General features: G+C 43.4%; 1 protein-coding gene across 4 annotated transcripts in view; it reads right to left on the bottom strand.

The window, feature by feature from the left end:
- Positions 1-24,271, bottom strand: part of EPS8L2 (EPS8 signaling adaptor L2) — a 108,433-nt gene that overhangs the window by 2,609 nt on the left and 81,553 nt on the right. For all 4 annotated transcript variants that reach the window (XM_074954767.1, XM_074954768.1, XM_074954766.1 and 1 more), the window contains exons 9-18: positions 19,970-20,049; positions 19,264-19,390; positions 18,788-18,876; positions 13,176-13,250; positions 11,951-12,099; positions 11,524-11,650; positions 10,190-10,305; positions 6,473-6,584; positions 4,970-5,089; positions 2,121-2,253 (exon numbers count right to left, since the gene is read on the bottom strand). In XM_074954767.1, the coding sequence (XP_074810868.1) occupies positions 2,121-2,253; positions 4,970-5,089; positions 6,473-6,584; positions 10,190-10,305; positions 11,524-11,650; positions 11,951-12,099; positions 13,176-13,250; positions 18,788-18,876; positions 19,264-19,390; positions 19,970-20,049 (1,128 nt within the window). The remainder of the gene's footprint in view (positions 1-2,120; positions 2,254-4,969; positions 5,090-6,472; positions 6,585-10,189; positions 10,306-11,523; positions 11,651-11,950; positions 12,100-13,175; positions 13,251-18,787; positions 18,877-19,263; positions 19,391-19,969; positions 20,050-24,271) is intronic.

Below are 24,271 nucleotides of genomic sequence, written 5' to 3'. Positions count from 1 at the left end.
ATCAGTGAGGTTACATAAGGTGTAAGTAAAGGCAGAATTTGACTCTGCAGCTCTATTAACTCTGTAAAAAAACACGCTCGAGAGGAAATCAGGGAAGCTTAATCATTTGGATAACTTTAAAGATGGTGCTTAAGTGCTTTGCGGGATGGGTGGGACATGACATTTTGACCATGAAACCTGCTTCAGGAACAAAGTGTAAAGGAAACATTTAATGTGCCATCACTTCAGTAGCAACATGCTGAACAAACTGTAGGATTCTCTCATGTCCCACAGGCCCCAAAGCTAGCGCCCATCTTTTCAAATTCCTTTTTCAGCTTTTGAGGTCTGAAAACCTCCTTTCATGCTTTTAAATGCTGTATTTCCACAATACCTCTTCCGATGGAGGGAATGCAAAATAACAGCCAGACACAAGTCCCTGTAGCAGAGTTTTAGGCTGATTTTAGTTTTCAGAAAGCTAGGTGAGAATCAGTCCTGGGGTGACTTGCTCCTAAGATGAGTGAGTGCACTTGGGTGCAGGTATTGTGTCCCTGAGTCCTGCAATGCAAGATTCTAGCCTAAGTTCTAAAGCAACTCCTGCAGGGCTAATTGGAGAATCTTGGAATAGTTGTTGGTGATCCTGAGAGCAAGGAGACAGATAGCAGAGACGGCATTGTGTTATGTAGTTACTAGCCACCATATCAGGACTGGACAGTACTGACATATGGACACAGGGTAAATCCCTCCTCCTGTGTCTTACCTGTCTCTAACTAATATCTGAGGGATCTGTCTCTTTTTTTTTTTTTTTTTTACATGGGGTAATGATTGAATGGTTGTGTATTCAGTTCTCAGTGAAATGAATTGTTGCAATGGGATTTCTAGTTCACAAGATGATTATAACTATTAAAGCTGTATAATTTCCAGTTGGTAAAGAAACCCTTCTCTATCATGGTGCACAACGGCAAACTTTATGGGGCATGATTAAATTTCATTTAATAAACGTGTATTCTAAGGGGCACTATTAACCAAACCATGATTTGTAAGGTGTGAGAAAAATGAACACATACCTATAGACCGCCTTACTTTTAGCTGGCTGGATCTTTACTAAAGTCAGAGCTGGTTGGGAAACTATTACTGAAAAGTGCTTGGTGACCCAAAGAACTGGGTGATTTCTTTTGGAGCCAGAAGTCTAGCACACTTCTAAAGTGAAGACATTATAAATATATGACAATTAAAGAAGATAAGGGGTTGTTTATTTTGCAATAACCACCCACACAATGCATTGGAGTGTGCTGAGTACTACAGGTTTTGTACAGTAGAGAATAGATAAAAGAAAAGCTAAAGAAAAAATTGTGGGGGAAGACATGGTTGCTGCAACATATAGTAGTAGGTGCCTGAATAGCCACTTAGTAGGCAGCTAAACACAGGGGGAGTGAGATTGGTGCAGCACACACCTTGCAGCTCATGGGGAGGAGAGGTTAAGGTGTTTTTAAGCTGCTCCTGATTCTGGGCTGCTGTGGGGCCCACAATGCAGTTTGCGCAGTCCTGCGGGCCTGTGTAAGTTGCAGCAGCTTCCTCAGGGCTGCTCTGTGGAGCATAGCCCAGAATCTCAACAGTGCTGCGACCCTGCCTCATTGTGCCTCTTATGGCCCCAGCCCTGGCATGCCCCCTAGACCAGGGTTTGCACAGGGAGTCTCGGAAAGCAGCTTCCTGGCTGTCTTCCATAGTGACTGCACTGGGGGAATCCTCCCCTGGCCAGAACCACAGTTCTTACAGCCCCTGTGTGCTGCACTGGCCCTTTTATATGGCATAAAGAGGCCTGAGTGGGGGGTGAAGATCTTTCCCCTTTTTCTGCTGCCTATGTCATATTTAGGTACTTAAATATGGATTTAGGTACATAGATTTAGGCCCATATACACAGTGACTAAGGAAACTAACAGATGAACAGTTTTTAGAAAAGGAAATAAAGAAGAAATCCACTAGCACCCAATACAAACAAAGGAAAGAACACTCTAGTAGAAGCTTCTCAGTTTAAATCTAAGTTCCAGAACTGCAGTGCCAAGTTCTTTGGACTGTGTATTGTGAAACAATATCGCATGTCTGAGTTGTGGTGAACGGTAAGAACCCTGGTACTATGCACCTACGTTCTTTGGCATTGTGAGGAGAGTTCCCGGCTAACATTTCACTTCCCCATTTATCACCAGCATAGCTACCAGGAATCCTGTGAGTAGGGCTGGCAGGGCCAATTCCTCTCGGACTCAAGTCTCCTTTGTACTTCTGGTTAGAATAAAAAATAAAAGGGATTATATTAAGTAAAATATTTTTTCAGCATTATTAAATATTTGTCTCCCCACAACCGTAGTAGATTAGAGCGCAGTGGGGCACGTCCTCAGTTGTTCTGTAAACTGGTCTAGCTCTACTGAAGTTAACATGTAATGATGAGAAACTGTACTTGACCAGCTGCCATTTAATTCTGTGTTTTACACCATCCAGTGAAATTGAATCAAGGGTCTCCATTAGCTGAGGCATGAATATTCACATGCTGTTGCCACCTCAGGTTGCATGAAGGCCTCACCGTTGTGTTGTTGAAATCATGCCAAGCTAAATGTGATCATACACTGTTGGTCCTGCAAAGTCCAAAGCTCATTGCTTAATGACTTGCCACAGGGCTTTTTAAAAGATACTAATTTACAGCACTGCCAGCTCCCAGGATTTTATCAGGAACTTTGCAGTAATGAGGAATTTTCTGAAAGTCCCCACTCCAGCTGTCAAGTGGTTTTGTGAGGATCTCAGTTTTTTTAAATGAAAGGTTAGCCTCCTGCACTTATGACTGTGTTGAAAAGCCAGAAAATGTGACATGAGTGGCCCCTAAGGCTCAGAATCCATACGGCAAAGGAATTGTATGATATCTTTAATGGCTCATACTTTTTAAATCAATCTCACTCCACTCCAGTCTTTCTCCTCTTGCACTCCAGAGTTTTTGAATACCTGGGGCTGACAATACTGAATTTATTTTCTGCCTACCTGCCTGTAGGTGACGTTTCACTGCCATTTTAGATCAATAATTCGTCATTTACACTAGCTTGGCAAGAGCCTTTCATCAGTACATGAAGTTTTCAATGGCTTGGCCATATAATCACAGAACAAAAAGTCATTATGCTTAAAATTGTGAAATTCGACTGCCACCCACTTGTAAGAGATGCGATTAGATGAGGTAGGCAGGTGGCAATTTGTGACTACCGACTGGCTAAGAATTGCATGTCTCCTATTCTCTTTATTATCCTATTTCCATCAACCCTGACTCGCTTGCTTGTGTCACCCACCTGTTCAATGTTGTAAACTCTTTGGGACAGGGATTGTCATTTTACTATGTATTTATACAGTGCCTAGCACAACGGAGCCCTGACATGGTTGCTTTCTAGTGGTTACCACAGTATAAAAGTTAATTCATAATTAGTAATAACAGAAAAGAGAACAGATGACCATGAGGCTATCTTGACGGGGGTGATGTAATCTCATGGTTAAACCATAGGACTAGGACGTTGGAGAGCTAGATGTTATTTGCAGCTCTGTCACTGACTTGGTGAGTGACCTCTTCCTTTCCATGGGACTACTCACAGTAGTAAAGTTAAGCACCTGCGTAAGTGTTTGCAGGATTGGGGCCTTAAGACCTGATTCTCAGAAGTGCTGAGCACCCACCACTCCAGGTCAAATCAATGGGAGCTGCAGGGTCTTAGTCCCCGTGACATCAGACCCTTAATCACCTTGGCCCAGATCCTTAATGGTATTTAGGCACCTAACTCCCACCGATTTCAGTGAGATTGGGTGCCTAAATCCCTCTGTGAATCTGGGGTTTTGTGCCTGTTTCCTCATATGTCATTATGCCTATGGTGATCATGATAATGACCCACCCTCCCAGGAACACTACAAGGGCTAGTTCATTAACAGCTCTACATTACTTTGAGATCCTTGAATGGAAGGCTAGAGATGTGCCAAATGCCTGCAAGCTGGTGGAGGGGGCTAGCTGGCTCAGGAACAAAACCAAAGGCCTGATTTCTATTGCCCTGCAGCTTGCACAGGGATTTCAACCAGTGCACAGTGGTTGTGAAATGCCAATGAGTCAGAGCTGGTAGTGTTTACTCCCGCATTGCAGTGGAGTCAGTGACAACATAGCGCAGAGCAATGATGACTCAGGCCTTTTGGTAAGCAAGTATGGCTTCTCTGAGGTCTTTCTTGGTGGTGTGGGGCAGTGGTTCTTAACTAGGGGCCTGGGGTTTATGGGGGGCCTCCAAGCAGGGCCAGCATTAGACTCACTGGGGCCCAGGGCAGAAAGCTGAAGCCCCACCGCATGGGGCTGAAGCCCAGGTCCCTGAGCCCCGCCACCCAGGATGGAAGCTGAAGCCTGAGCCATGTAGCTTTGTGGGGGCAGGCAAATAACCTGCTTGCTACCCCTGAACACCGACCCTGGCTTTTATAGGCAGAAAACCAGTTTATTGTGTCACAGGTGGGCTGTGGAGTTTTTATAGCATGTTGGGGCGGAGGGGGAGCTTAGAAAGAAAAAGACTGAGAACCTCTGGTGTAGGGCACATCTATGAAAACAAAGAAACTACAGGACTGTACATAAAGCAGAAAATCCCATCTCAAGCGATGACCTTATCCTCTAGCAACTGGGTGTGGAGCTGTATCTCCTCCAAGTGCCCAGCAGCTGTTTTCACAGAGCTTTCTGCTGAAAGCCTAATTGGGTCTTCATTATGGAGCTTTACTTCATCACTCCACCCCCTACACCAGCTGTGAGGTGTCTACGTAGGGCATTGACTCCCTAATAACACTTAGGTGTGAGGACAGCACAACTCATGAAAATCTATACAGTCTGGGAGATGGTGTCTTAAAAGGTCTACAAGTATCCCCCCACCCCTTTTTTTTAATGCCTACTGAAGCTGGCCATAAGCAGAGGCTGATTATGCACCGCAGCTGATCACCGATGAAACATCACCTGACTATAGAGCTGTTCATAATCTTCCAGTTTCACCACGTCCAGGATGTTATAGGGGACATAACCAGCCTGCCCACTCCGGTTTAGCAGTTTCCACCACTGCTTATTATCTTCCAACACCTGTGAGGGAGAAAATGTAATTCAGCCATTGAGCCCATCAGGCATTCATGACACGTGCAAGGTAACAAAAATTTCACATTTTTGCATGGGCTTGCAGTGGAAAAAACACACAATTATATGGGAGCTTTGTAATGCAGGCAAGGAAACTGCAACAGCTTCGTGTAACATTACATTCCAATGTCGCCTTAATAAACACTCCCTGAAAAGGATTGATAAAACAATCGTAATAGTGGCCTATTGGGCAACAGCTCTGAGGAAAAATGTATCTAGTGTCCTTAGGAACCCTTAGCTCTCGCTTAATTTGCATGTTGTTTTTTAAAGCTTTAGTTGATGAGAGAGATCATGTCTAGAAATGCTTGCCTTGCTTCTGCATTTAAAAAAACCCCCCAAAACTCTTCAACAGTGAATCCTGCCAGAGGTGGAAAAAGTGCTTGCAGGATTTTCATATAACCTAATGACAGCCCATCCATTCCATAAACAGGACATGGAAAAGATGGTATATTGGTAGCAGAATATCTTCCTCTTGGCATCATCACCTGTCTCTTCTTACAGGCTTTTTCTATTTTGAACTCCGATTAAAAATGGTGTGTGAAAGCTGTCCTTAACCCAAAGATTTCGGAAACACATGCCTGGGCTTCAGTGTTTATTTGCATTAAGATTTTAATATAATTATATTTGACAAACCAAATGTCAGGTTTCCTACTCTACAGATTTGCGAACCCAATGTGATGCAACCGTACAATTATTCCAGATACATATTTAACAGAAGTCTGTCTCTTAATCCAATGTAGCCTTAACATGTAGACTAAAGTCATATCATGTATTTTGTGACAGCAAAGTGTATTACAATGAGAAAGACTGGTGTTGGTTAAAAATTCTGTATCACATTTTAGTGGAAAATAGTCCCCGAGTTCACCATCATACTGAAATTTAAGGCAGAAAGACCCTTCTTGCACCAAACAATGAATTTTAGTGGGGCTACTCACATGCTTAAAGGTGAGCATATTAAGCAAAGGTTTAAGTGCTTTGCTGTATTCAGGCCAGAGTGCTCAGTGCTGCAAGACTGAGCCCTCTGCTTGGAAATTGGGCTCAGTATGTTGTCAGACACTGTATTATAATATGGTTTTCTTTGCTGCTATTTTTTTCAACCAGAGTGTGGTCTCGAATCTCAGCTTAGCCCATGTGCTAAGGCACTGGAAAAGTACCAGCCTTCCTTTTCTTACTCAGATTTAAAGCTTACTATCCGAATGAAATTTCATGTTGCCATTCAGAACTTCCAGAGGAAAACTATTTGGGATTTTTCAGTCTCTTTCTTGGTGCATCATCTTTCCCTCTCTAGAAAGCAGGGACTACAAAGATTTGCTCCTGAGTTTATTAATTTACCTCCAGGATTTCATCCTTCAGCACTGAGAGTTCATTGGCATTTCGAGCAGTGAAATCGTAGCGGATTTTGGCATATTTCTTCGGCAGGGCCATCCCTTGTGCCTCGAAATTCCTTCAAGAGACAAAATGAGGTTATAATCAGGGCTCCTTTTGACAGCCATGTCAGTAAAGCCAGTGCTGGAGGAACTGGTATTTGTAGTAACTATGTTAGCATGCAGCTAAAGAGACTGCAGATTGTTAATGGGGCAAAGGCCCTGGACAAGTCCCCTTTCCTTGTGACCAGGAAGTGAAAAGATTTTCATCACATTACAGTAAAAAGTCCTACACAAATGCAAAGTGCAGGCTCTTCAACCAATGACCAGAGCATAGCTGTGAGGTTGATGTAAGCAGACCATACAAAAAGACAGATTTGTTCTCCATTTAGTAGTTTCTATGCTGAAATGAGGACTAAGACAATTTTGTGAGACACAGAAAACCCTTGAATTTACTGTACTGAAACAAAGTTATAGTAGCCAGCTAACCAGAGCATGTCAGCTGTTCATGCCATAAATCTGAGCAGACTTCATGGGCCTGATTCTATTGTGCCTTGGCACCCTGGGTAGCCATTTACGCAGGTGCAAAATGGTTGTGAAACACTACCACTCTGCACGGGGTAAATGACTTCTCAAGAGAGAAGCAGGCTCCTTATCTTGGGGAAGGGGAAGCTACCATGTTTAAATGGTGTAAACTAGAACCAGGGAGATGTTTTCTCTATGGATCTTCAGGTCTGTGTGGCTATGCAATGCAGATGGCTGGGAGCTTTCTGTCTTTATAGCGAGTGTAAAATGAGCAGGCCAAATTCTCCTCTGGTGGAGCTATGCTGATATATAGTGAAGGAGGTGTAGCTCCATTGATGAATGCCAGTTGAGAATCTGGCCCAACCTTGCTAATGTCGTCCAAATATTATTTTAGCTTTGCATCCCTGGAATACACACACTCACATTCTTGAGCTGTTTGTCTAGATATTGACCCCCAGCACATTGTGTGGTTTTGGAGTGTCTAGTAATAGTTCTTCCCCAAAAGGTGTGTTTCCCCCACAATCCTAACTTTTGATTGGCTTATAACCAGCACGTTGTTATGGAAACACATCCTCAGTGTCATGATTTTTTTAATTCTTATTATTCTAGTATGTCCTAAACCACCCTCTCCCCACCCAAAAACTGGCAACTGGGTGGTCTATGCCAAGTACAAAAGATGATGGCTCTTAAACATATATTAATATATGCTCCATTTTATGTGAGCAGTGGCCTACAGAGAACCAGCTGTGAGGTCTGCCATAAGATGTTGCCTCTAGTCTTCCTGGCTTGGGAGAACTTGTGTTCCAGGCAATAAATTGTCATAATAATTATAGCCTTGTACAGTACGTCAATAGCAAGTCTATGGTGCTGGCTGTGGTTTGGAATCCATTCACTGGCAGCCTGAATCTACTAGACAGGAAAGGGAGTGGTAACCTTTCCCAGCAGTTGCCCTGAAGGCAGGGAGAGGGAGGAATGTCTGAATTGTATTTTTGTAGCATGCCAGCAGCAAAGTGAGTCACCAGGGGAAGGGCTGGCACTTGAGGAGTTTAACTGCAGAGGAACCTGCAGCAGGTTTTTTGCCCACCATTACTAAGACCAGGTCTACACTAGAACTTTTGCTGGTATAGCAGTGCCAGCTAAGCAGGCAGAGGGGTGGTGTTTGTGTGTGTGTGACACACACACGCACACACTTTTATACTAGCAAAAACCGTAGTGCTTTTGCTTGTATAGCTTATTTTGCTCAGGGTATTTGCATAAAACTTTTTTTGCCAGAACAAGCTGTGTTTACACTAGGAGGATTATACCAGCAAACCCTTTTTAGTGTAGACCTGGCCCTGATTCCGGAAAGTACTTAAGCATGTGCTTAACTGGAATCAAGGCCTGTATGACTACAGCTGTGTCATGGATGCTGCTAAATATAATCCTATCTGAAAGGTGGATAAGCTGGTAAAACGAGAAACATAAGGACAGCAAAACCTGCTTGTGGGAATTTACTGATAAAAGAACTAAATGTCTGTAAGAATAAATTCTTCATGCACCAAAACTTTTTGAGAGAGATTTCTTTTATAACTGTGGCTGCTGCAAATTGATGTTACATCGATAAAACACTGCAAAATAAAAATTATTCATATACTTAACTGATTTGTAATTCCTACCAAAGAACTCCCCATTCTGGCTATCAAAGGTGGAATGCAGTGGGCCACATGCTTTTCAAGAATATGGGCTTGTCTTCATACGCAGTGCTACAGCAGTGCAGCTGCACTGCTGTAGCACTTACGAGAAGATGCTCCTATGGTGATGGGAGAGTTTCTCCCATTGGCGTAGTTAATCCACCTCCTCGAGAGACGGTAGCAATGTCGATGGGAGAAGCTTTCCCGTCAACATAAGTGCTGTGTACATGGGGGGCTAGTTCGGTATAACTGCATTGTTCGGGAATGTGGATTTTTCAAACCCCCGAGCGAGGTAGTTATACTGATATAGATCTGCAGTGTAGTCCTGGCCTCAGTCTACACCAGAGTTTATAATGTGTTCATTGATTTCCAGTTAACTGGAACTGGCTAACATAGTTGATGGCATTTGAATTTTCCCAAACTCCTGCGTGTGGGCTGGGGGGGGGGCACAGGAGAAGGGAGAGGGGGATATCACATCTGGCTTTCTGCTTTGGCTCATTAGAAAGAATTCTGAATCCTGAAGTTTAGATCTGATTCACGTCTGAGCTTTCGGGAGTTTGGATCTGGGGGTTTCAGCTCTGGAGTTGGCCCATCCTCATCTCCATGACAGTTTTTTAAATCACAATAGATACTAGAATAAGATGTTTTGGTAATAATAATAATGATAAATGCCTAGCTGTTATATAGAGCTGGTTGAATTTTTTTTTTTTTTTTAACAAAACTACTTCATTTAGAATATTTTGGGGAAAGTTTCAATTTGTTGAGGAGGGAGGAGGAATCTGAAACAATTTTGTTTAAAATGGGAATTTTCATTTTGCTTTTTGACAAACCGAAACATTTTTTTATTTAGAATTTTTCATTAAAAATCAAAAATGTTGTTGAAATCACACTTTTTTTTTTGCAAAATACTGCATTGTTCAACAACAAAAATCTCAGCAGAAAACTCTTGACCAGCTGTAGGTTTTAGCATGTATTCTATCCTTAAAGTGTGTTTCCCTAAACATGTAATACTAGGGGGAATGAACATAAAGGAGCAACCTAACTTCTGTAGCCATACAACTGTTCCACTTGAACAAACATTGCAACAGAGTATCCCAAACACAGGATAATTTGCAGGGAAACAGAACCTCCACCAACTTCTTAATGTCAGCATGATGGTCTGAAAATAAAAGCATATTGACACTGACAAAATCAGCTGATAATTCTTCCAAAGATGAAATACACTTGGAGGTAACCCATTTCCTTGCATATGTGCTGATTAAAATGCTTTTCAGGCAGGCAGTACATGCATGAATAATTATTTGACTGGTCTTTGACATCTCTGGATGTAGACAACTAGCATGAATTAATGATAGCAAAGACATACCAAAGGGGGGTGGGGGGTGGGAGGACAAATATCTTAGTATTTAGTTTTGTATTGTGATAATGCCTGGAGCCACCAATCAAGGATCACGGCTCCATTGTGCTAAGCACCGGGACTAGTACATTACCTATTTACATGTTGAGTAACACCTTGTTTAAAAGCATCCACTGCTTGTGTTTGTTCAGGCGTCTGGCCACGTTTTATTGATGAGTTACGATAGGGATATCCATTGGCTGATGACAGCTGGAAAGGTAAAATGGAGTCATAGTGTTACTGAGAGAGCGTAAATCTGCATCGGATACAGGAAGGTGGTAGTTGTAAACTTATCATCGCCTGGAGTCTTTAAATCAAGATGGGCTGTCTTTCAAAAACAGATCCTCTAGTTGAAGCACAAGTTATTTTGCTTGTTTGTGGCTTGCTTACATTGTAGGGATTGGGAAGAATAATTCCCTCTGCTGAGTGAAATGCTAAAGTCTGTGTCATACAGGTCAGGCTGGCTGATCACAGTGTTCCCTTCTGGCCTTAAAATCCATGAATGTGTTTCCGAGTTTCTATAGTTTCTTCAGATTAGTAAACATAAATTCCGCTCTTGATCGACCCCTTTACTGTATTTCAGACTCCATCTCAAACTCCATTGTAGCTCAGTTAGGTCAAAGGATATTTTGTATATTTGGGAAGCCCCTGATGGCACCACCACCCCTGAAGTATGGTGTGATTTTTGGGCTACTGCTGAAGAGGCCAGGATGCTGTAGATGGTAACTAGATTTCTGGATTTCTGGCCTCTGCTCTGTACAGTGTATATGCTATGGGTAAGTCTACACTGCAAAAAAACACCCACTGTTGTGCATCTCAGAGCCCAGGTCTACAGACTCAGGCTTGCACTACAGCTATAAAAATAGCACTAGATGTTCCTGCTTGAGTTCTGAAACCCAGCAATGAGGGTGGGTCTCGGAGCCCGAGTTGGAACATCTGCACTGCCAGTTTTAGCACCAGAGTGTAACCCTGAATCTATAGAGCCAGGCTCTGAGGTTTACTGCTGCAGGTTTTTGGGTGTTAGGTTTTTTTTGCAGTGCAGACCTGCCCTATGAGATTTAGTACTGGCAACAGAGAGCTCGGAACCTGGGTTCTAACCCAACCAACCCACTGACTCTTTGCACCTGATTCCCCGCTCACACCAGCATAAAACTGGTGAACTCCATTGAATTCAATGGCATTTCACTGCAGTAATGGAGTGGAGAATAAAGCCCATTGCCTCATCTCAAGAAAGTCAGTAGATATCACGTCTGCATCAACCCAGCGGAAAAACAGCAAGGCTCTTGCTGTGAACCTGGCATTTGTCCCTGACAGCTTCGAAATACAGGACCAGATCTGTAGCTGGTGTAAACTGGGATAGCAGAGGATCTGGCCTGCTGGCCGAGTAAGTTGGTAGAAAAGGAAGATGACTTGCGTCATGAGACCTACCTCTTCTTGTAAATGTCCAATGTCTATTTCCCATGGGGCTCCGCGGAAGATTTCCTGGGGCGGCTCCCATCCATTGCGGAACTTTGGGATGTAGGTTGGGACAACAGCCTCTCTAGGCCATTCCGCTCTTAGAAGATGGGAGGGAAAAATTATATGCAGAGTGAGATCCTCAAATGATACATTTCTAGGACCCAAGTCCCCATTGTCCTGCACCCGCTGACATTTCTTACATCCGTGCAGAGGGTATAAATAGCCACACAGGTGCAGAACAACAGTGAATCAGGCCCCTAGTTTTTCAACCTATTGGATGAAATCCTGCCCTCATGCTCAGCCCCCCTGAACGGGCTACAGAAGTGAAATGCTGCTCTGAATTGTTCTTAGAACTTGGAAATCTGCTGATTGTCCCTTTGCCCAGACTAACTCTCACCTGGATCTGGTCCACGTCTCGCCCATGGACTCCCAGAGCGTCATCTCTTTTGGTGTCAGGTGTCCTCTCAGGAAATCTATGGTGTCTTTAGAGAGAAGCGGGCTGAGGATAGACCTTGCGAGTTCAGGGCCTCCACAGCTATGGACGATCTAGGTCACATACACACAATGCCAGTTACAAACTTTCACTTCATGAACAAATCCCACAATCTCAAACTGAAAATCAATTTCTCTGAGCTTCTCATTGAAACTGGGAATCTCTCATAGTATTTCAGGGCAAATATTGAGTAATATTTGCTTGAAACTGGGGCCCAGGGCCACTCCAAATTGAAACCATATTTTGTTCTCACTACTTTCAGAGTAACAGCCGTGTTAGTCTGTATTCACAAAAAGAAAAGGAGTACTTGTGGCACCTTAGAACCTAACCAATTTATTTGAGCATAAGCTTTTGTGAGCTACAGCTCACTTCATCGGATGCATACGAAGTGAGCTGTAGCTCATGAAAGCTTATGCTCAAATAGATTGGTTAGTCTCTAAGGTGCCACAAGTACTCCTGTTCTCACTACTGTAGGCCCTAAGTCTGAAAAGGCTTGCAACCCTAGTGAATAGTTTGAGCCACATTCAAGTTTGTAATTAAACCTGAACCCAGATGAGTGTTACGCTGTTTCAAGGTTTGGCTGTGAATTCGTCGTGCAGTTTTGCACAGTAGTCTGAATTCCCATATGCTCCCTGCAAGTGCCCCGGATAAAAATAGGTGGTGGGTGTCTGAGGAAATGGGGTTTCAGAGCTGTCCTAATCTAACAAGTGAGGTGCTTGGCTATGTACTGCCCCTCTGACTTTCTGCAATGGCTGCCATCTTGGTTATGATCAGGGACTGCCAATGCTAAGAACACAAGACTCTACAGTTTGAACTAAAGGACTAAATCTTGTCAGCAGGAACTGTACTAGACTGTGGGGAACACACAACATGCCCCAAACATTGGTTACAGTTGCACCTGCTAGTATTCTGGGATAATTTGGGGAGCTACATGCCCACGATTGGCGTTGCTACAATGCTGATCACTAATGCAGGATCAGCTTCTGTGCTCCCTTCTTACCTTGCACTTGTACAGCACCTGCCCTTAGCTGGATCATGTCCAGTATCTTTCTGTCTCTCTTATTCTCTGCTGGTGCTGCCTTTTATACAGGCACATTAGTAAAAATAAGAATTGTATTTAAAGGGTTACCAGTTCCAGGGGCCCAAACAGGAAATGCACTAGTTCTGAAGCACTTGGGTTCTGGATATGCTTTCTCAGTTTGGCCTGAAAAGAGAAGAATCCCAGATTAATCCTGGCTTTTGGTTCCTGTCTTCTGTGATACAGAGAGATTACTGTTTTCTGGTACTTTCCCTTACGGTAGGAGACTGAGAACTAAAAAAAATAAATGGTTAGCTTCCAATCATGAGACCTAGCCCAAGTGACACAATGATTTTGGGTGTCTCAGTTCTTTTTTCTTTTTTTCCTTTGGTGTCCATTTTGAGACATGATAAAGAGGCCTGATTTTTCAGAAAGTGCCAAGCATCTGCCCTCTGAAAATCAAAACCTTTCAAGGTGTTTTGAGTTGGGAACCCAAAAGCATTGGTCATTTTTGAAAACCTGGACCATAAAGCTCTGGGTAGAGAGAAGGGTCTAGAACTTCAGGGGTATTTAGACATTGACCCCATTGTGAGCTAGGTGCCCAGCAAATGTATTCAGCATATTACCAACAGGGAAAATTCTTCAGTGAGGCCTGGGTTGCACCTAAAACTTAGGTCGACCTAGCTGCATTGTTCAAGGCTGCGTGTGACATCATTAAGTTGACCTAAATCCCACTGTAGACATGCAGCTAACTTGACGGAAAAAAATTCTTCTATCAACCTAGCTACCTCTTCTTGGAGAGGTGGATTTACTACAGTGATGGAAAAACCCCTTCCATCGATGTGGGAAGCATCTATGCTACAGTGGCACAGCTGCACCACTGTAGTGTAGACAGGGCCGAAGGCCTTGTGTATATTTGGGGGTTTGTACCAATGTATCTAGAGCAGTTGTTGGCCACTGATTGCAGAATCCCAGGCATAGTCAAGGCTTAAATGCTCTGCCTTTTGAAATGGGCTGTGTTGCAAAGGAAGAACAAATGCCTCGGATTATATTATGATAATCAAGTATATTTTTTACAGCAATCAGTGGGAGATGTAGTGACACCACTTCAGTCTATGCCTCCTTTATTTTCTCTCTCTGTCACAAATTGTTGGCATTGCTACAATGGAAAATTAGATCTCTCACTGGAACTACAAGGTACTGCGGCTCTGCATGTGCTAAAATCCTTATTTTTGTGCCTTAATTATTTCCGCCGCATGCATCCTGTTGTGAGAGACAGGTGAGGTCATCTGAGCACAGCCCTAGGAGCCAGGAACGGCTGGCTGCATTTAGTCCCAGCTCTAGCACCGAATCCCACTCTGTGGTCTTGGGTAAATCACTTAACCTCTCTGCTTCAGTGATTCCATATGCAAAATGGAGCTGCCCAATTCCCAAGCGTGATGCAAGGACGGATTCCTGCTGGGGAAGTGCTACGTAGGTTCTAAGTAACGTTGGGCTGATGGTGTGTGTTTTAAATATTAATGTGGAGAAGAAAATGTAAAAAAGAATTGATGTACATAAGCCTACTAAGTGAAGTGACCCCTCCTAAGGTGTGTGCAGTTACACAACCTGGGATTCCGCAAATGCTGTGTTTCTGTTGGGCTAGTTTAATTTATTAATATTGTCGTTGCTACTTCCCCTTTATGTTCCCTCAGGGCAGCAGTTTGTGTCTATGACTAAGGGCTCATCTAAACCCACAAGATGTATGGAACTAACCATGACAGTATAGTTAAGGTGGTACAAACCCCCTAGTGTGGATGAAGTTATACCGGTATAAAGGCACTTTTATATCAGTATAACTATTCCCATATGGGAAGAGGAATAAGCTCTACCGGTTTAAGGCACCTGTGACAGAGATGGCAATTTCCTTCAATATCTTTGGGAGATCTTATTGAATTAAGTTTCAGTAGATTTGGACTCCAATGTATTGTAAATGCAAAATTTATATGTGGATGTGGGATTGTATGCAACTTCTCTAAGAGGCAGACATGGCCAGTGTAAACTCTGGGAAGTGTTATGAGTTTCAAAGGACTATTTTAAACAATCAAGAAATGAAAGAATTTTTGGAACAAAGACAGTTAAGTGGGTTTCCTAGAAAACACCTGGAGGGAGGTGAATGAAAATTCCCACCTCCAGACTCAACCTTTTGAAGCTACTCCCTGAAGAGAGAGCCATTGTCTGACTGATTAGCTATTCATGGGCTCTGAAGATCAAAGACCCACACTGTATACAGGAAAGGCAAACCTATACATATGTGTGCTTGTTCTGCACGAAAGGCTGTTACAAACTTGTAGCCACAGAAAAACTCCTATGAGGGGTTTGAAGGACTGATTACCTACCAGAGCCCTTGCTGGAATTGGGGGTGAGCTCTGGTAAGTTTATTAGCACATGTGTAGGGTTTTTATTGTCCATAATATGTTTTCTCTGTAATGCTTTCACCTTAAGAATAACTGGGCTTGCTTAGAAAGAGCTGTGCCATAACATATAATTGTGGGCAATTTCTGTTTATTGCCTCTGAGGAAAACGCAACGCATGGATCCAAGCTGTCTTAGGCAGTCTGACTTGCTGGGGAATTCACAGTCTAGGCAGGGAACTGTGTAGACTGGAAAAACCCCTGTCAGGAGGCGAGAGATGCAGGTGTCCTCCCAAGAGAAGTGACGACTGAAGAGCTAGGACCCTGGAGTGGGTGCCCTGGCTGGAACACAAGTGGGCAATACAGGAAGAGCTGCCCTGATCTGTGACAGCACCTTTATGCTGGTATAACTGCATCCATCCTGTGAGTTGTACCAGCATAACCATTCTGTTGGGTTTTTTAAAATTCACACTCCTATCATGTTTATCCCATACAAAATCTGTGTGTAGACCCAGCCTTTATGGATTTATGCTGAGGCAAGAGCTATTTAAAGGGAAATTAAGATCAACATTGTGCCGCCTTTACATACACATTTCAAACTTTCATGTGGCCCGGTGTGAATGTATTAATAATGTGCCCCACTCCTAATTGTAACATGCAACAGCTGAGTTTTGTCTAGGACAAAGTTCTAAGCAAGTCACCATATTAACTTTCCAAAGAAGCTGGTTGTAAATCTTCCACTGAAATAATTTTTTCCAACAGAAAAAGGCTTTTCCATTAAATAGGAATTTTTGCCAAAAATCCCATATTTATCAAACCAAACATTTTTTGTTTTGTTTTTTTAATTACAATCTGAAATGTTGCTAACATGAACCTTTTGTTTAGATGAAAACAAACTTTTTTAGGGAAAAATCCTCTCGCAGCCAGCTCTAGTCTTAAAGCTGTTGGTTTTATAGTATTAATTATTTGTAGTGCTGTAACACCTAGACACTCTAGCCGCACTGTGCTAGGCACTGTAGAAATGCCTAACAGAGCTGACCCTGGTCCCAAACTGTTTCCGTTCTAACTGGAACACCTCAGTGCTTCTGGTGTCACTTCTCCTCCAACGAGGCAAAGTTGAAGAGCCAGAGTGATTCTTTCTATCAGAGTCAGAAAAATTAGCAATGGGAAAGACTTACTAGGTCACTCCTAGAGAACTGGTGCAGGACTGTTCCCTACAATATCCTCCAGTCCAGACCACTTTTTAAAATGACTCAAGAGATGGTACTTCCACCACTTCCCTTAGGTGATCATTCCCCGGTCTCACAGAACCTGTAGCTTGGTGTTCTTCCCTGGTATTCAGCCTACATTTTGCTTCACTTAATTACATCCCATTTTCCTAACCTGAACCCTCACCCTCTGGAGAAAACTACATAATTCCTCCTCCTCTTTGTGGTTTAATCCTATAGGCAGGGGTGGAGCAAAGGTGGCTCTAAACCTCCCCTGATTGTGGGCTGGCCTCCAGCATCAAGTTAACAGCAGCTTTGGGGCTGATTTAACTTGTGACAGCTAGAACAGAATTCTGCCCCGGTCATGCCCCCTCCCCAGCCCCTGTTGGCTGAGGGAATCAGGAAGGATTGGGGTAAATCCAGCCATGCCAACTAAGGATTCCTGCACTCCAGGTGAATCCTCGGCCACCTCTTTAGGACAGTTTTTAAGGACACTTCTTGCCGCCCTGGATGCTGCCTTTGTGGTGGGGTTCATAATCTGGCCTCTGGTGGTAGTTATCCTATCAGAGTTTGCCCCAGGTCTCTTCCCTGTGAGTAATGGTCACTATGGGGAGGAGTGGTGGGGTTTGCTGGCACTGCCAGCTCATTTCCTGGTGGGTTAATATTCAGTTGCAGTAGAAAAGTCTGGAGTTGGTCTGCTAGTTGCCCTAGACTTGTTTACAGTCTGTCGTTTCTCTGCCACTATCTTCCTTAAAACGAATCTTGCTAGATCTGGTTCATTGGGCAAGCTTGGTTAGAGTGCTGTGAAATGACAGAACTCATTCAAACAGAGTCATTACCCTGCTTTTCTAATATGTATAGTTAAGCAGAATCAACAGCATTTGGTACATCTTCACGCTTGGTAGTACCTCGCTGTACTGTTTGTAACAGGGCAACTCATCCAGAGGAGAAATGGAAAGTAAGAGCTATATAGAGCATTTGGGGGGAAGAATTAGAAGCATGGGCATGCTCACTTACCTATGGACTTCACGTGGGCCAGTATTTTAGGAGCTCATATAAAGTAACGCTGTATATAAAGTGTCCGATGTGAATCGTGTTCAAGCACAATGGTTCTTTCTTTCCTATTTACAACCTTTTTCCTTTCCTGCCCCCCATCGAAACAGAGAAGTAGAAAGATTGCATAACTAGTCAGATTTCTTTTAAAGGCAGCAAGTGGAAGTGTATGTGCAAAAATACTGACTTGTGCCCAAATGAGTATCTAGATGTCTAATGGCCCATTTGCGTGCACAGCTGTGATAATTGTGCTCACACAAATGTTGGCCTGCAAATATGAGAGCTGGGTTAAACCTCATTTAAACTGTTGTGATCTCCACCCCTCATTTAATATAGCTTTGAGAGACAGCTGAGCCATCCTGCCTAAGACTAAAGGGGGTACGTGAGCCTGCTCAGTAACTCTGACCATCTGGGCGGTGGGCTCCACAGGTCATTGCCCTTGGGTAAGGGGGTGTGTGTGTGGATGGAGAAGCGAGACAGACAGCGGCCTAGCAAGCAGCTGGTAGCACAATCCTGGGAAAAGCCAAGAGAGAGCGAGGGCACCGTTGGGGGGGTGCCAGCTGAAAGAAGTCTGGTGCTGTGAGCAAGGACACTGTCTCCTGTTGTTTGGTTCCTACTGTTTTCAGGGAACCAGACTTTGTGCATTCTATGTAAATAAACACGATTGCCTCAAAGGTACCAGACTCCATCCTTCAATTCTCCTCCCTACCAGAACAACCTCCAGGGCTGAACTTTGACTAGAAGGTCGGGTCAAAAGTGGTAACAATATTTTTGTGCCTGGACCTTCCACCTTTTTACCTTTAGAAACCTGCCTCAGGAAACATTATATAAAAGCCTTAACCAGCATTTTGTCAACAAGTGACTATGACGTGGGAGTCTCGAATATGTCCCACCCCACCCCCGCAGTAAAATAACCAGGAGGAAATAACGCAGGTGCTTCAGTATTATTTTCTGTTGGTTTTGAGAGATCACAGTTCTTTTCCAATGTACATGCCTAGTAGTTGTGTCTTACAGGTTTACAGCACTCTTCGTGCAGCACAGAAAGGGAATGAAATACATTTGCACCTTACCAGGAGGTTGAGAGCCAGCTTGATTTTCTGGAAGCAGTCGATGAACTCTGCCTCCGTTGGAGGTCTTGCTCTAAGAGTCAGTACCCCCTCTGAAAAGAAGTTGGGAAGAAAGATTATTTGAGCAAAGCATGCTTGCAAATTTCCAGTGAATTAAAGGAATTGGCTTTAATGACAAGGGGATATTTGGCCCATTGGATTTCAGGAGCCCTAGCAGTGCAGCACGTACATAATAAAGACAATGCGAACATCTTTTCTCTATGCTGCAATCTTTGCTGTACTCCAGGAATGGGTTCCCAGAGGGAAGGGCTTACTGAGCTGGGTCATAGACTGGTGCTGAATGTATTGTTATGTCACTCAACCTGAACTTGAAGGCTTCAGGAAGACACCAATTTGTTCCTGCTTAGATTTCCTCCCAAGTCATTAACTCAGTCCTCTTGTTTACCCACTTGCTTATTATGCTGGTTGATGGAATATACCTGCTGGCGCTTTCTTCTTGTTCTTCTTCCCTTTCTTCCGTTGGTTCAGCTGTTTGAATGCCTCTGCCGCTTTCTGAAGCCGAGCGACAAACACCTCAATGTCATCCAGGGTGCTGTTCAGGATTTGCTGTGAATGGAGCAAAGAAACAAAAATGCTGAACCCAGGGCCAAAGAGCAGCTACTGCATCAGACTTAGGAGCCCAAGCATTGAAGTATAACTTCCACCAGGACCTCAGTCCCAGGGTCTAGTGATCACTTTCGTAGAGCCCCTGGAGGAGCTGTTTATCAAGGCGTGGAATTGATCTTTTTCTAACAGTGTGATTTCCAGGCACAAAATTCTGTGTTTAGGCACTTCTACTGCATTCATCAATGTGGTATCTGACCACCTGTGAATGGGACTGCATGGCAACTGGAAAAAATAAACTGCATAAATAGCATCTCTGGGCCTAATCAGGGCACTCTTTTCCATATCAAGTTAGTACCTCACTCTTTTTGAAAAGTCCCAACTACTCAAGGAGTAAGGCACGTACAAATGGCACAATCTGACCTATGCATTATCGTCTCTCTTGTCCATCTCCTCTTGGTGGGTATCTAGGTGCCAGTTTTAAATGATTAAATTTCACACAATTTGTCCATGAAGGACAAACTTCTTCCCTTTCTCCCCACATCCTTTGCCTGTTACGGATGCCCAACTCCTGCTACCAACCGTTTCTTTTTCGATCTTCTGTGCTAAGATCGCTCGGGACTCTTCATGCTCCTGGGAGCTAGAGCTGCTTTGTTCAAATTCTGCCAAGCAAGCAAACGGCAAGGTGTTAACAATCAGAAGGATGAAAATGGGGGTGCACTCCCAACAAATAATAAAGGCATTGTACCCAACTGAGTGATAAAACTTGATTGGTTTTGTATGTTAATTTATGCTGGGTTATAAAAATGTGTCTATGGGAATGCAGAGAACATTCAGTTAGGATGAGATCAATGTTGCTAATTAAGCTCTTCAGAGGTGTAGCACCTGTCTGCGATGTCTGTGTATTGATTTATTGTCCGCTTGCAAATGCAAACAGTGCATGAATCATAAGAAACAACAACCAGTTAGTTGTAGCTACTGAAAACAATATGCAGGGCCAGATCCTCAGCTGTAGCTCCATTGACTTCAGTGTTGCTAGGCTGCTCTGCTGGAGATCTGACCGGCAGTCTCTTGACACCTTGAAGCAACACAATGTGAGCTGCCACGTGCACTCTTAGGTCAAGGTTGACTGAAATACACATACACACCATCCATCAGCAGAAGCTTCTAGTGTCACATGGGCAAAAGATCAAAAATACAAGGGGATGACTGAAGAAAAGAGAGAATAAAAGACACAAATAAATGCAAAAGCTCGTCTGCTAGCCCCAGGGTGCCAGGATTTCTGCTTGACTGATATTTTATACATGCTTGTACAAAGATCAGAGGAGCTCTGTGCAGACTTGTACGTGCTGCCTCATGATGTAATTCTGTTTAATTTGCATAAGCTCACCCTGAGTAAATAAAAACAAAGACACAGGTAGTCCATAGGCTTTCAAATGACAGACTGGTCAATGACATATCGGTATTTCAGAATAAGCAGGTTCTGGGTCAGCTTTTCGTTAAAAGAATGACGACTAAGTTCAGGAAACAAGAGTTCAAAGTCCCAGGAGTCTCCTTTAGCAAGTGCCATAGGAGTTCAGACAAATGCACAGAACACAGGAGCATTGGGAGATTGGTTTGGCAGAGAACCACAAAACCTGCCTGCATATCATCCCTAATTGAGGGGATTAGGTGACAAGTTTGGACAGGTGTTCTAGAGAAAGCACGGAATTATGTCTGAATGGTGAACCGACTCAGTGAGGCATCTACATTCAAGGTATTATACTGTCCCACTGATACACGCTGGACTCCATTTTATCTGGACACGGTCCCTGAACTTAAGCAGTGCCAGCCCTGTTGATGTAGCGGGCAGATTTAGAGAATTCCCTAAAGCATTTGGAACATACTGTGAAGAGCAGAGTTAAGGGTGTGTAGGTCTTGGCCATTTTATGATGATGATGTGCACCAGAAGTGTTGCCTATAAAAAATACAGGAGGCTTAACTCTAAAATGTCCAGCCCCGTACAATGGGTCTCAGATACTAAGTGGGCCCCAGGGTGTTACTGTAAAGCAAATAATAAACAAAAGTGTTCAGTGAGAGACCTAGTAGTGCATTGTCTAGAGTCTGTACAGCACTGTCCTTGGGTGGATAGAATGGCAGACCTGCTCAGGTGTGACTATCTTGCCCTCTAGTGGCTGCAGCCTGTGTTGTGTAAACCCTAATAACAGCTGTTAAAGATCCTGCTTCAGCTGAAAGGACCAGAGCTTATACTTTTGGAGAAGGTGCACAGTTCTAACCTCCTTTATGAAGGTAGGATAAGACATACACTTGACTACGCTGCGTAGTGTAGCTGGTGACTGTAATCCAGGGAGGCCATGGAACAGTCCCAGTCTGACCGTGAACATGAAGGTATCGATCAGCAGGGAGAGTTCAGACACAGCTGTGCTTGTGGCTGGGGAGGGGATATCACGCTTCTTAGTGAAGTCGGTATTGGAAAAATAGTAAAGGAAGTAATTTGTGGAACCAGAAACAAAATGCCAGTAAGTGCCCTTCAGATCCTGTTAATGGGACTTGGTACATCACAGATATTAGATGTAGGGGTGGGGAAACCAGGGGGATTGGTTTCATGCCAAGTATACAGTGAGTGATAGAAAAATCTTCCTTGGCATTTTTGAAGTCCCATTGAGATATCTCATTGAAAGAGACTGTCCCAGAAGAGGTCAGTTGCCAGCATATTCCAAAGTCTTGTCTCTGCAATCTGTGGCCAATGCTAACTATTTAGGATTGTGAGCCGTGCCCTCTTTGCACATGGCAGTCTGCCAGGATGCATGTTTGCAGGTTTGTAATGAGCTAGTGATCTCTACAGTTTAAGGCCCCATTGATGTCACTGATCATGGGCAGACCGCTGCACACGCTGACTTAATCCACCTGCATAGAGCTCTTTGCAGGATTGAGGCCTATGTCTTCACAATAGTCTATCCCGCTAGTCACGTAGCTGAGGATTACACCTGGGAAGGGGACAAAACTGGCTGGAGTCACATTACAGCAATGAAGCCAGCTAGATGAGAAATGTAGCGTAATAAAAAATTATGTCCTGGGCCTATCATTGTGCTCCTTGTTGTGGAAGATGGATCGGGTTGGTGGTTTGGAGGGTGAATGGCAACCTCTGTTTAAACTATAGCTTGGATGGTATTTTCTGGTCTTGTGCTACTTGGTTTCTTTTAATGGCAGTGCCCGTGCTATGGAATAGCAACAGCAAGTCATTTGAATTTTCAGCTCCAGTTTGCTCATGTGTAAATGGCCTTGGTTCTGAATCCTGAACAGAGTGTTCTCTGTGATGACCATACTGCTATGCAGATGAAAATGTAACAGCAGTATGATGTACAGTTACAGCTGCTGGGGCTACACTTGTAAGTTCTATGTTTCTGTGCATATGTTGGGGCACCAACCCCAGCTACATCATCCAAGTGTGTAATTTACATATGTGGTCTGAGAGAGCAGGAAAAAATACACCATGATAGCTTAGGATCATAGAAATGAGAGCTGGAAAAGACCTACTAGATTACCAGGTAATGGAGATAGTAATGCTTTCTTTTTCTGTCTTGTCTATTTTGATTGTAAAGCTCTCTGGGGCAGGTACTGTCTCTTAGTGAGTGTTTATACAGCATCTGCCACAATGAGACTCTGATATTGATTGAAGCCACTAGGCATTGCAATAATACAAGTAATAAATATTATTTTCCTTTTCATCCTGGAGACGTTTCTGAATCCAGGAACAAGACATTCTAAATCTAGTATGTATTGTGTGTACCTCAGTTGCTTAAAAAAATAATCAAATTTCTATCTTCTAATCCCAGCTGTATATTATTTTCATTATGCAAAGTGGATTCTAAAATAGCATTTCTCTATGCAGAAGAACAGATCAGCTGTTTCCCAAGGATGGATAGTAGACGACAGAGAGTATTTCCTCTCCTCAGGACCTTGATAAATTGGAGAATTGGTCAGTGATGAAATTCAGTAAAGACAAGTGCAAAGTACTGCACTGAGGAAGAAAAAAATCAAATGCTCAGGTACAAAATGGGGAATAACTGGCTAAGTAGTATTGCAGAAAGGATATGGGGGATCTAGTGGATCACAGATTGAATATGAATCAACAACGTGATGCAGTTGTGAAAATGGCAAATATTGTTCTGGGGTGTCTGAAAAGGAGTGTCACATATAAGACATGGGAGGTAATTGTCCTGCTCTACTTGCAATGTCCAGTTTTGGGCGCCAAACTTTAGAAAGATTGGAGAGAGTCCAGAGGAGGGCAACAAAAATGATAAAAGATTTAGAAAAAGTGACCTATGAGGAAAGGTTAAAAATACAGGATATATTTAGTCTTGAGAAAAGAAGTCAGGGAAAAGAACCCTCAGGCTGTTATAAAAAGGACAATGATTGATTGTTCTCCATGTCCTCTGAAGGTAGGAGAAGAAGTAATCGTCTTAGTCTGCAGCAAGGGAGATTTAGGTTAGGTATTAGGAAAAACCTTCTAACTATAAGGATAGTTAAGTACTAGAATAGGCTTTCAAGGGAGGTTGTGGAATCCCCATCATTGGGGGTTTTAAGAACAGGTTAGACAAACACCTGTGAGGGTTGGACTGGGTTTACTTGGTTCTGTCTCAACACATAGGGGGATGGACTATCTGACCACTCAAGGTCCCTTCCAGACCTACATTTCTACAATTCTATGTGCAGTAACAGCTTTATCAGGCATGTTGGGGGTGCCGGTAAGTCAAAAATTCCGGTTAACTAAAAAGGAGACAGTTTGGGTGCAGGAGGGGGCTCAGGGCCGGGGATTGGGGTGCAGGGCACGGGCTCTGGGAGGGAGTTTGGGTGTGGGAGGGGGCTCAGGGAAGAGGGTAA

This window comes from Natator depressus, chromosome 6 (genome assembly GCF_965152275.1).
Source record: "Natator depressus isolate rNatDep1 chromosome 6, rNatDep2.hap1, whole genome shotgun sequence".
NCBI classification, from domain to species: Eukaryota; Metazoa; Chordata; order Testudines; family Cheloniidae; genus Natator; species Natator depressus.
This window is presented reverse-complemented; position numbering and strand designations above follow the sequence as displayed.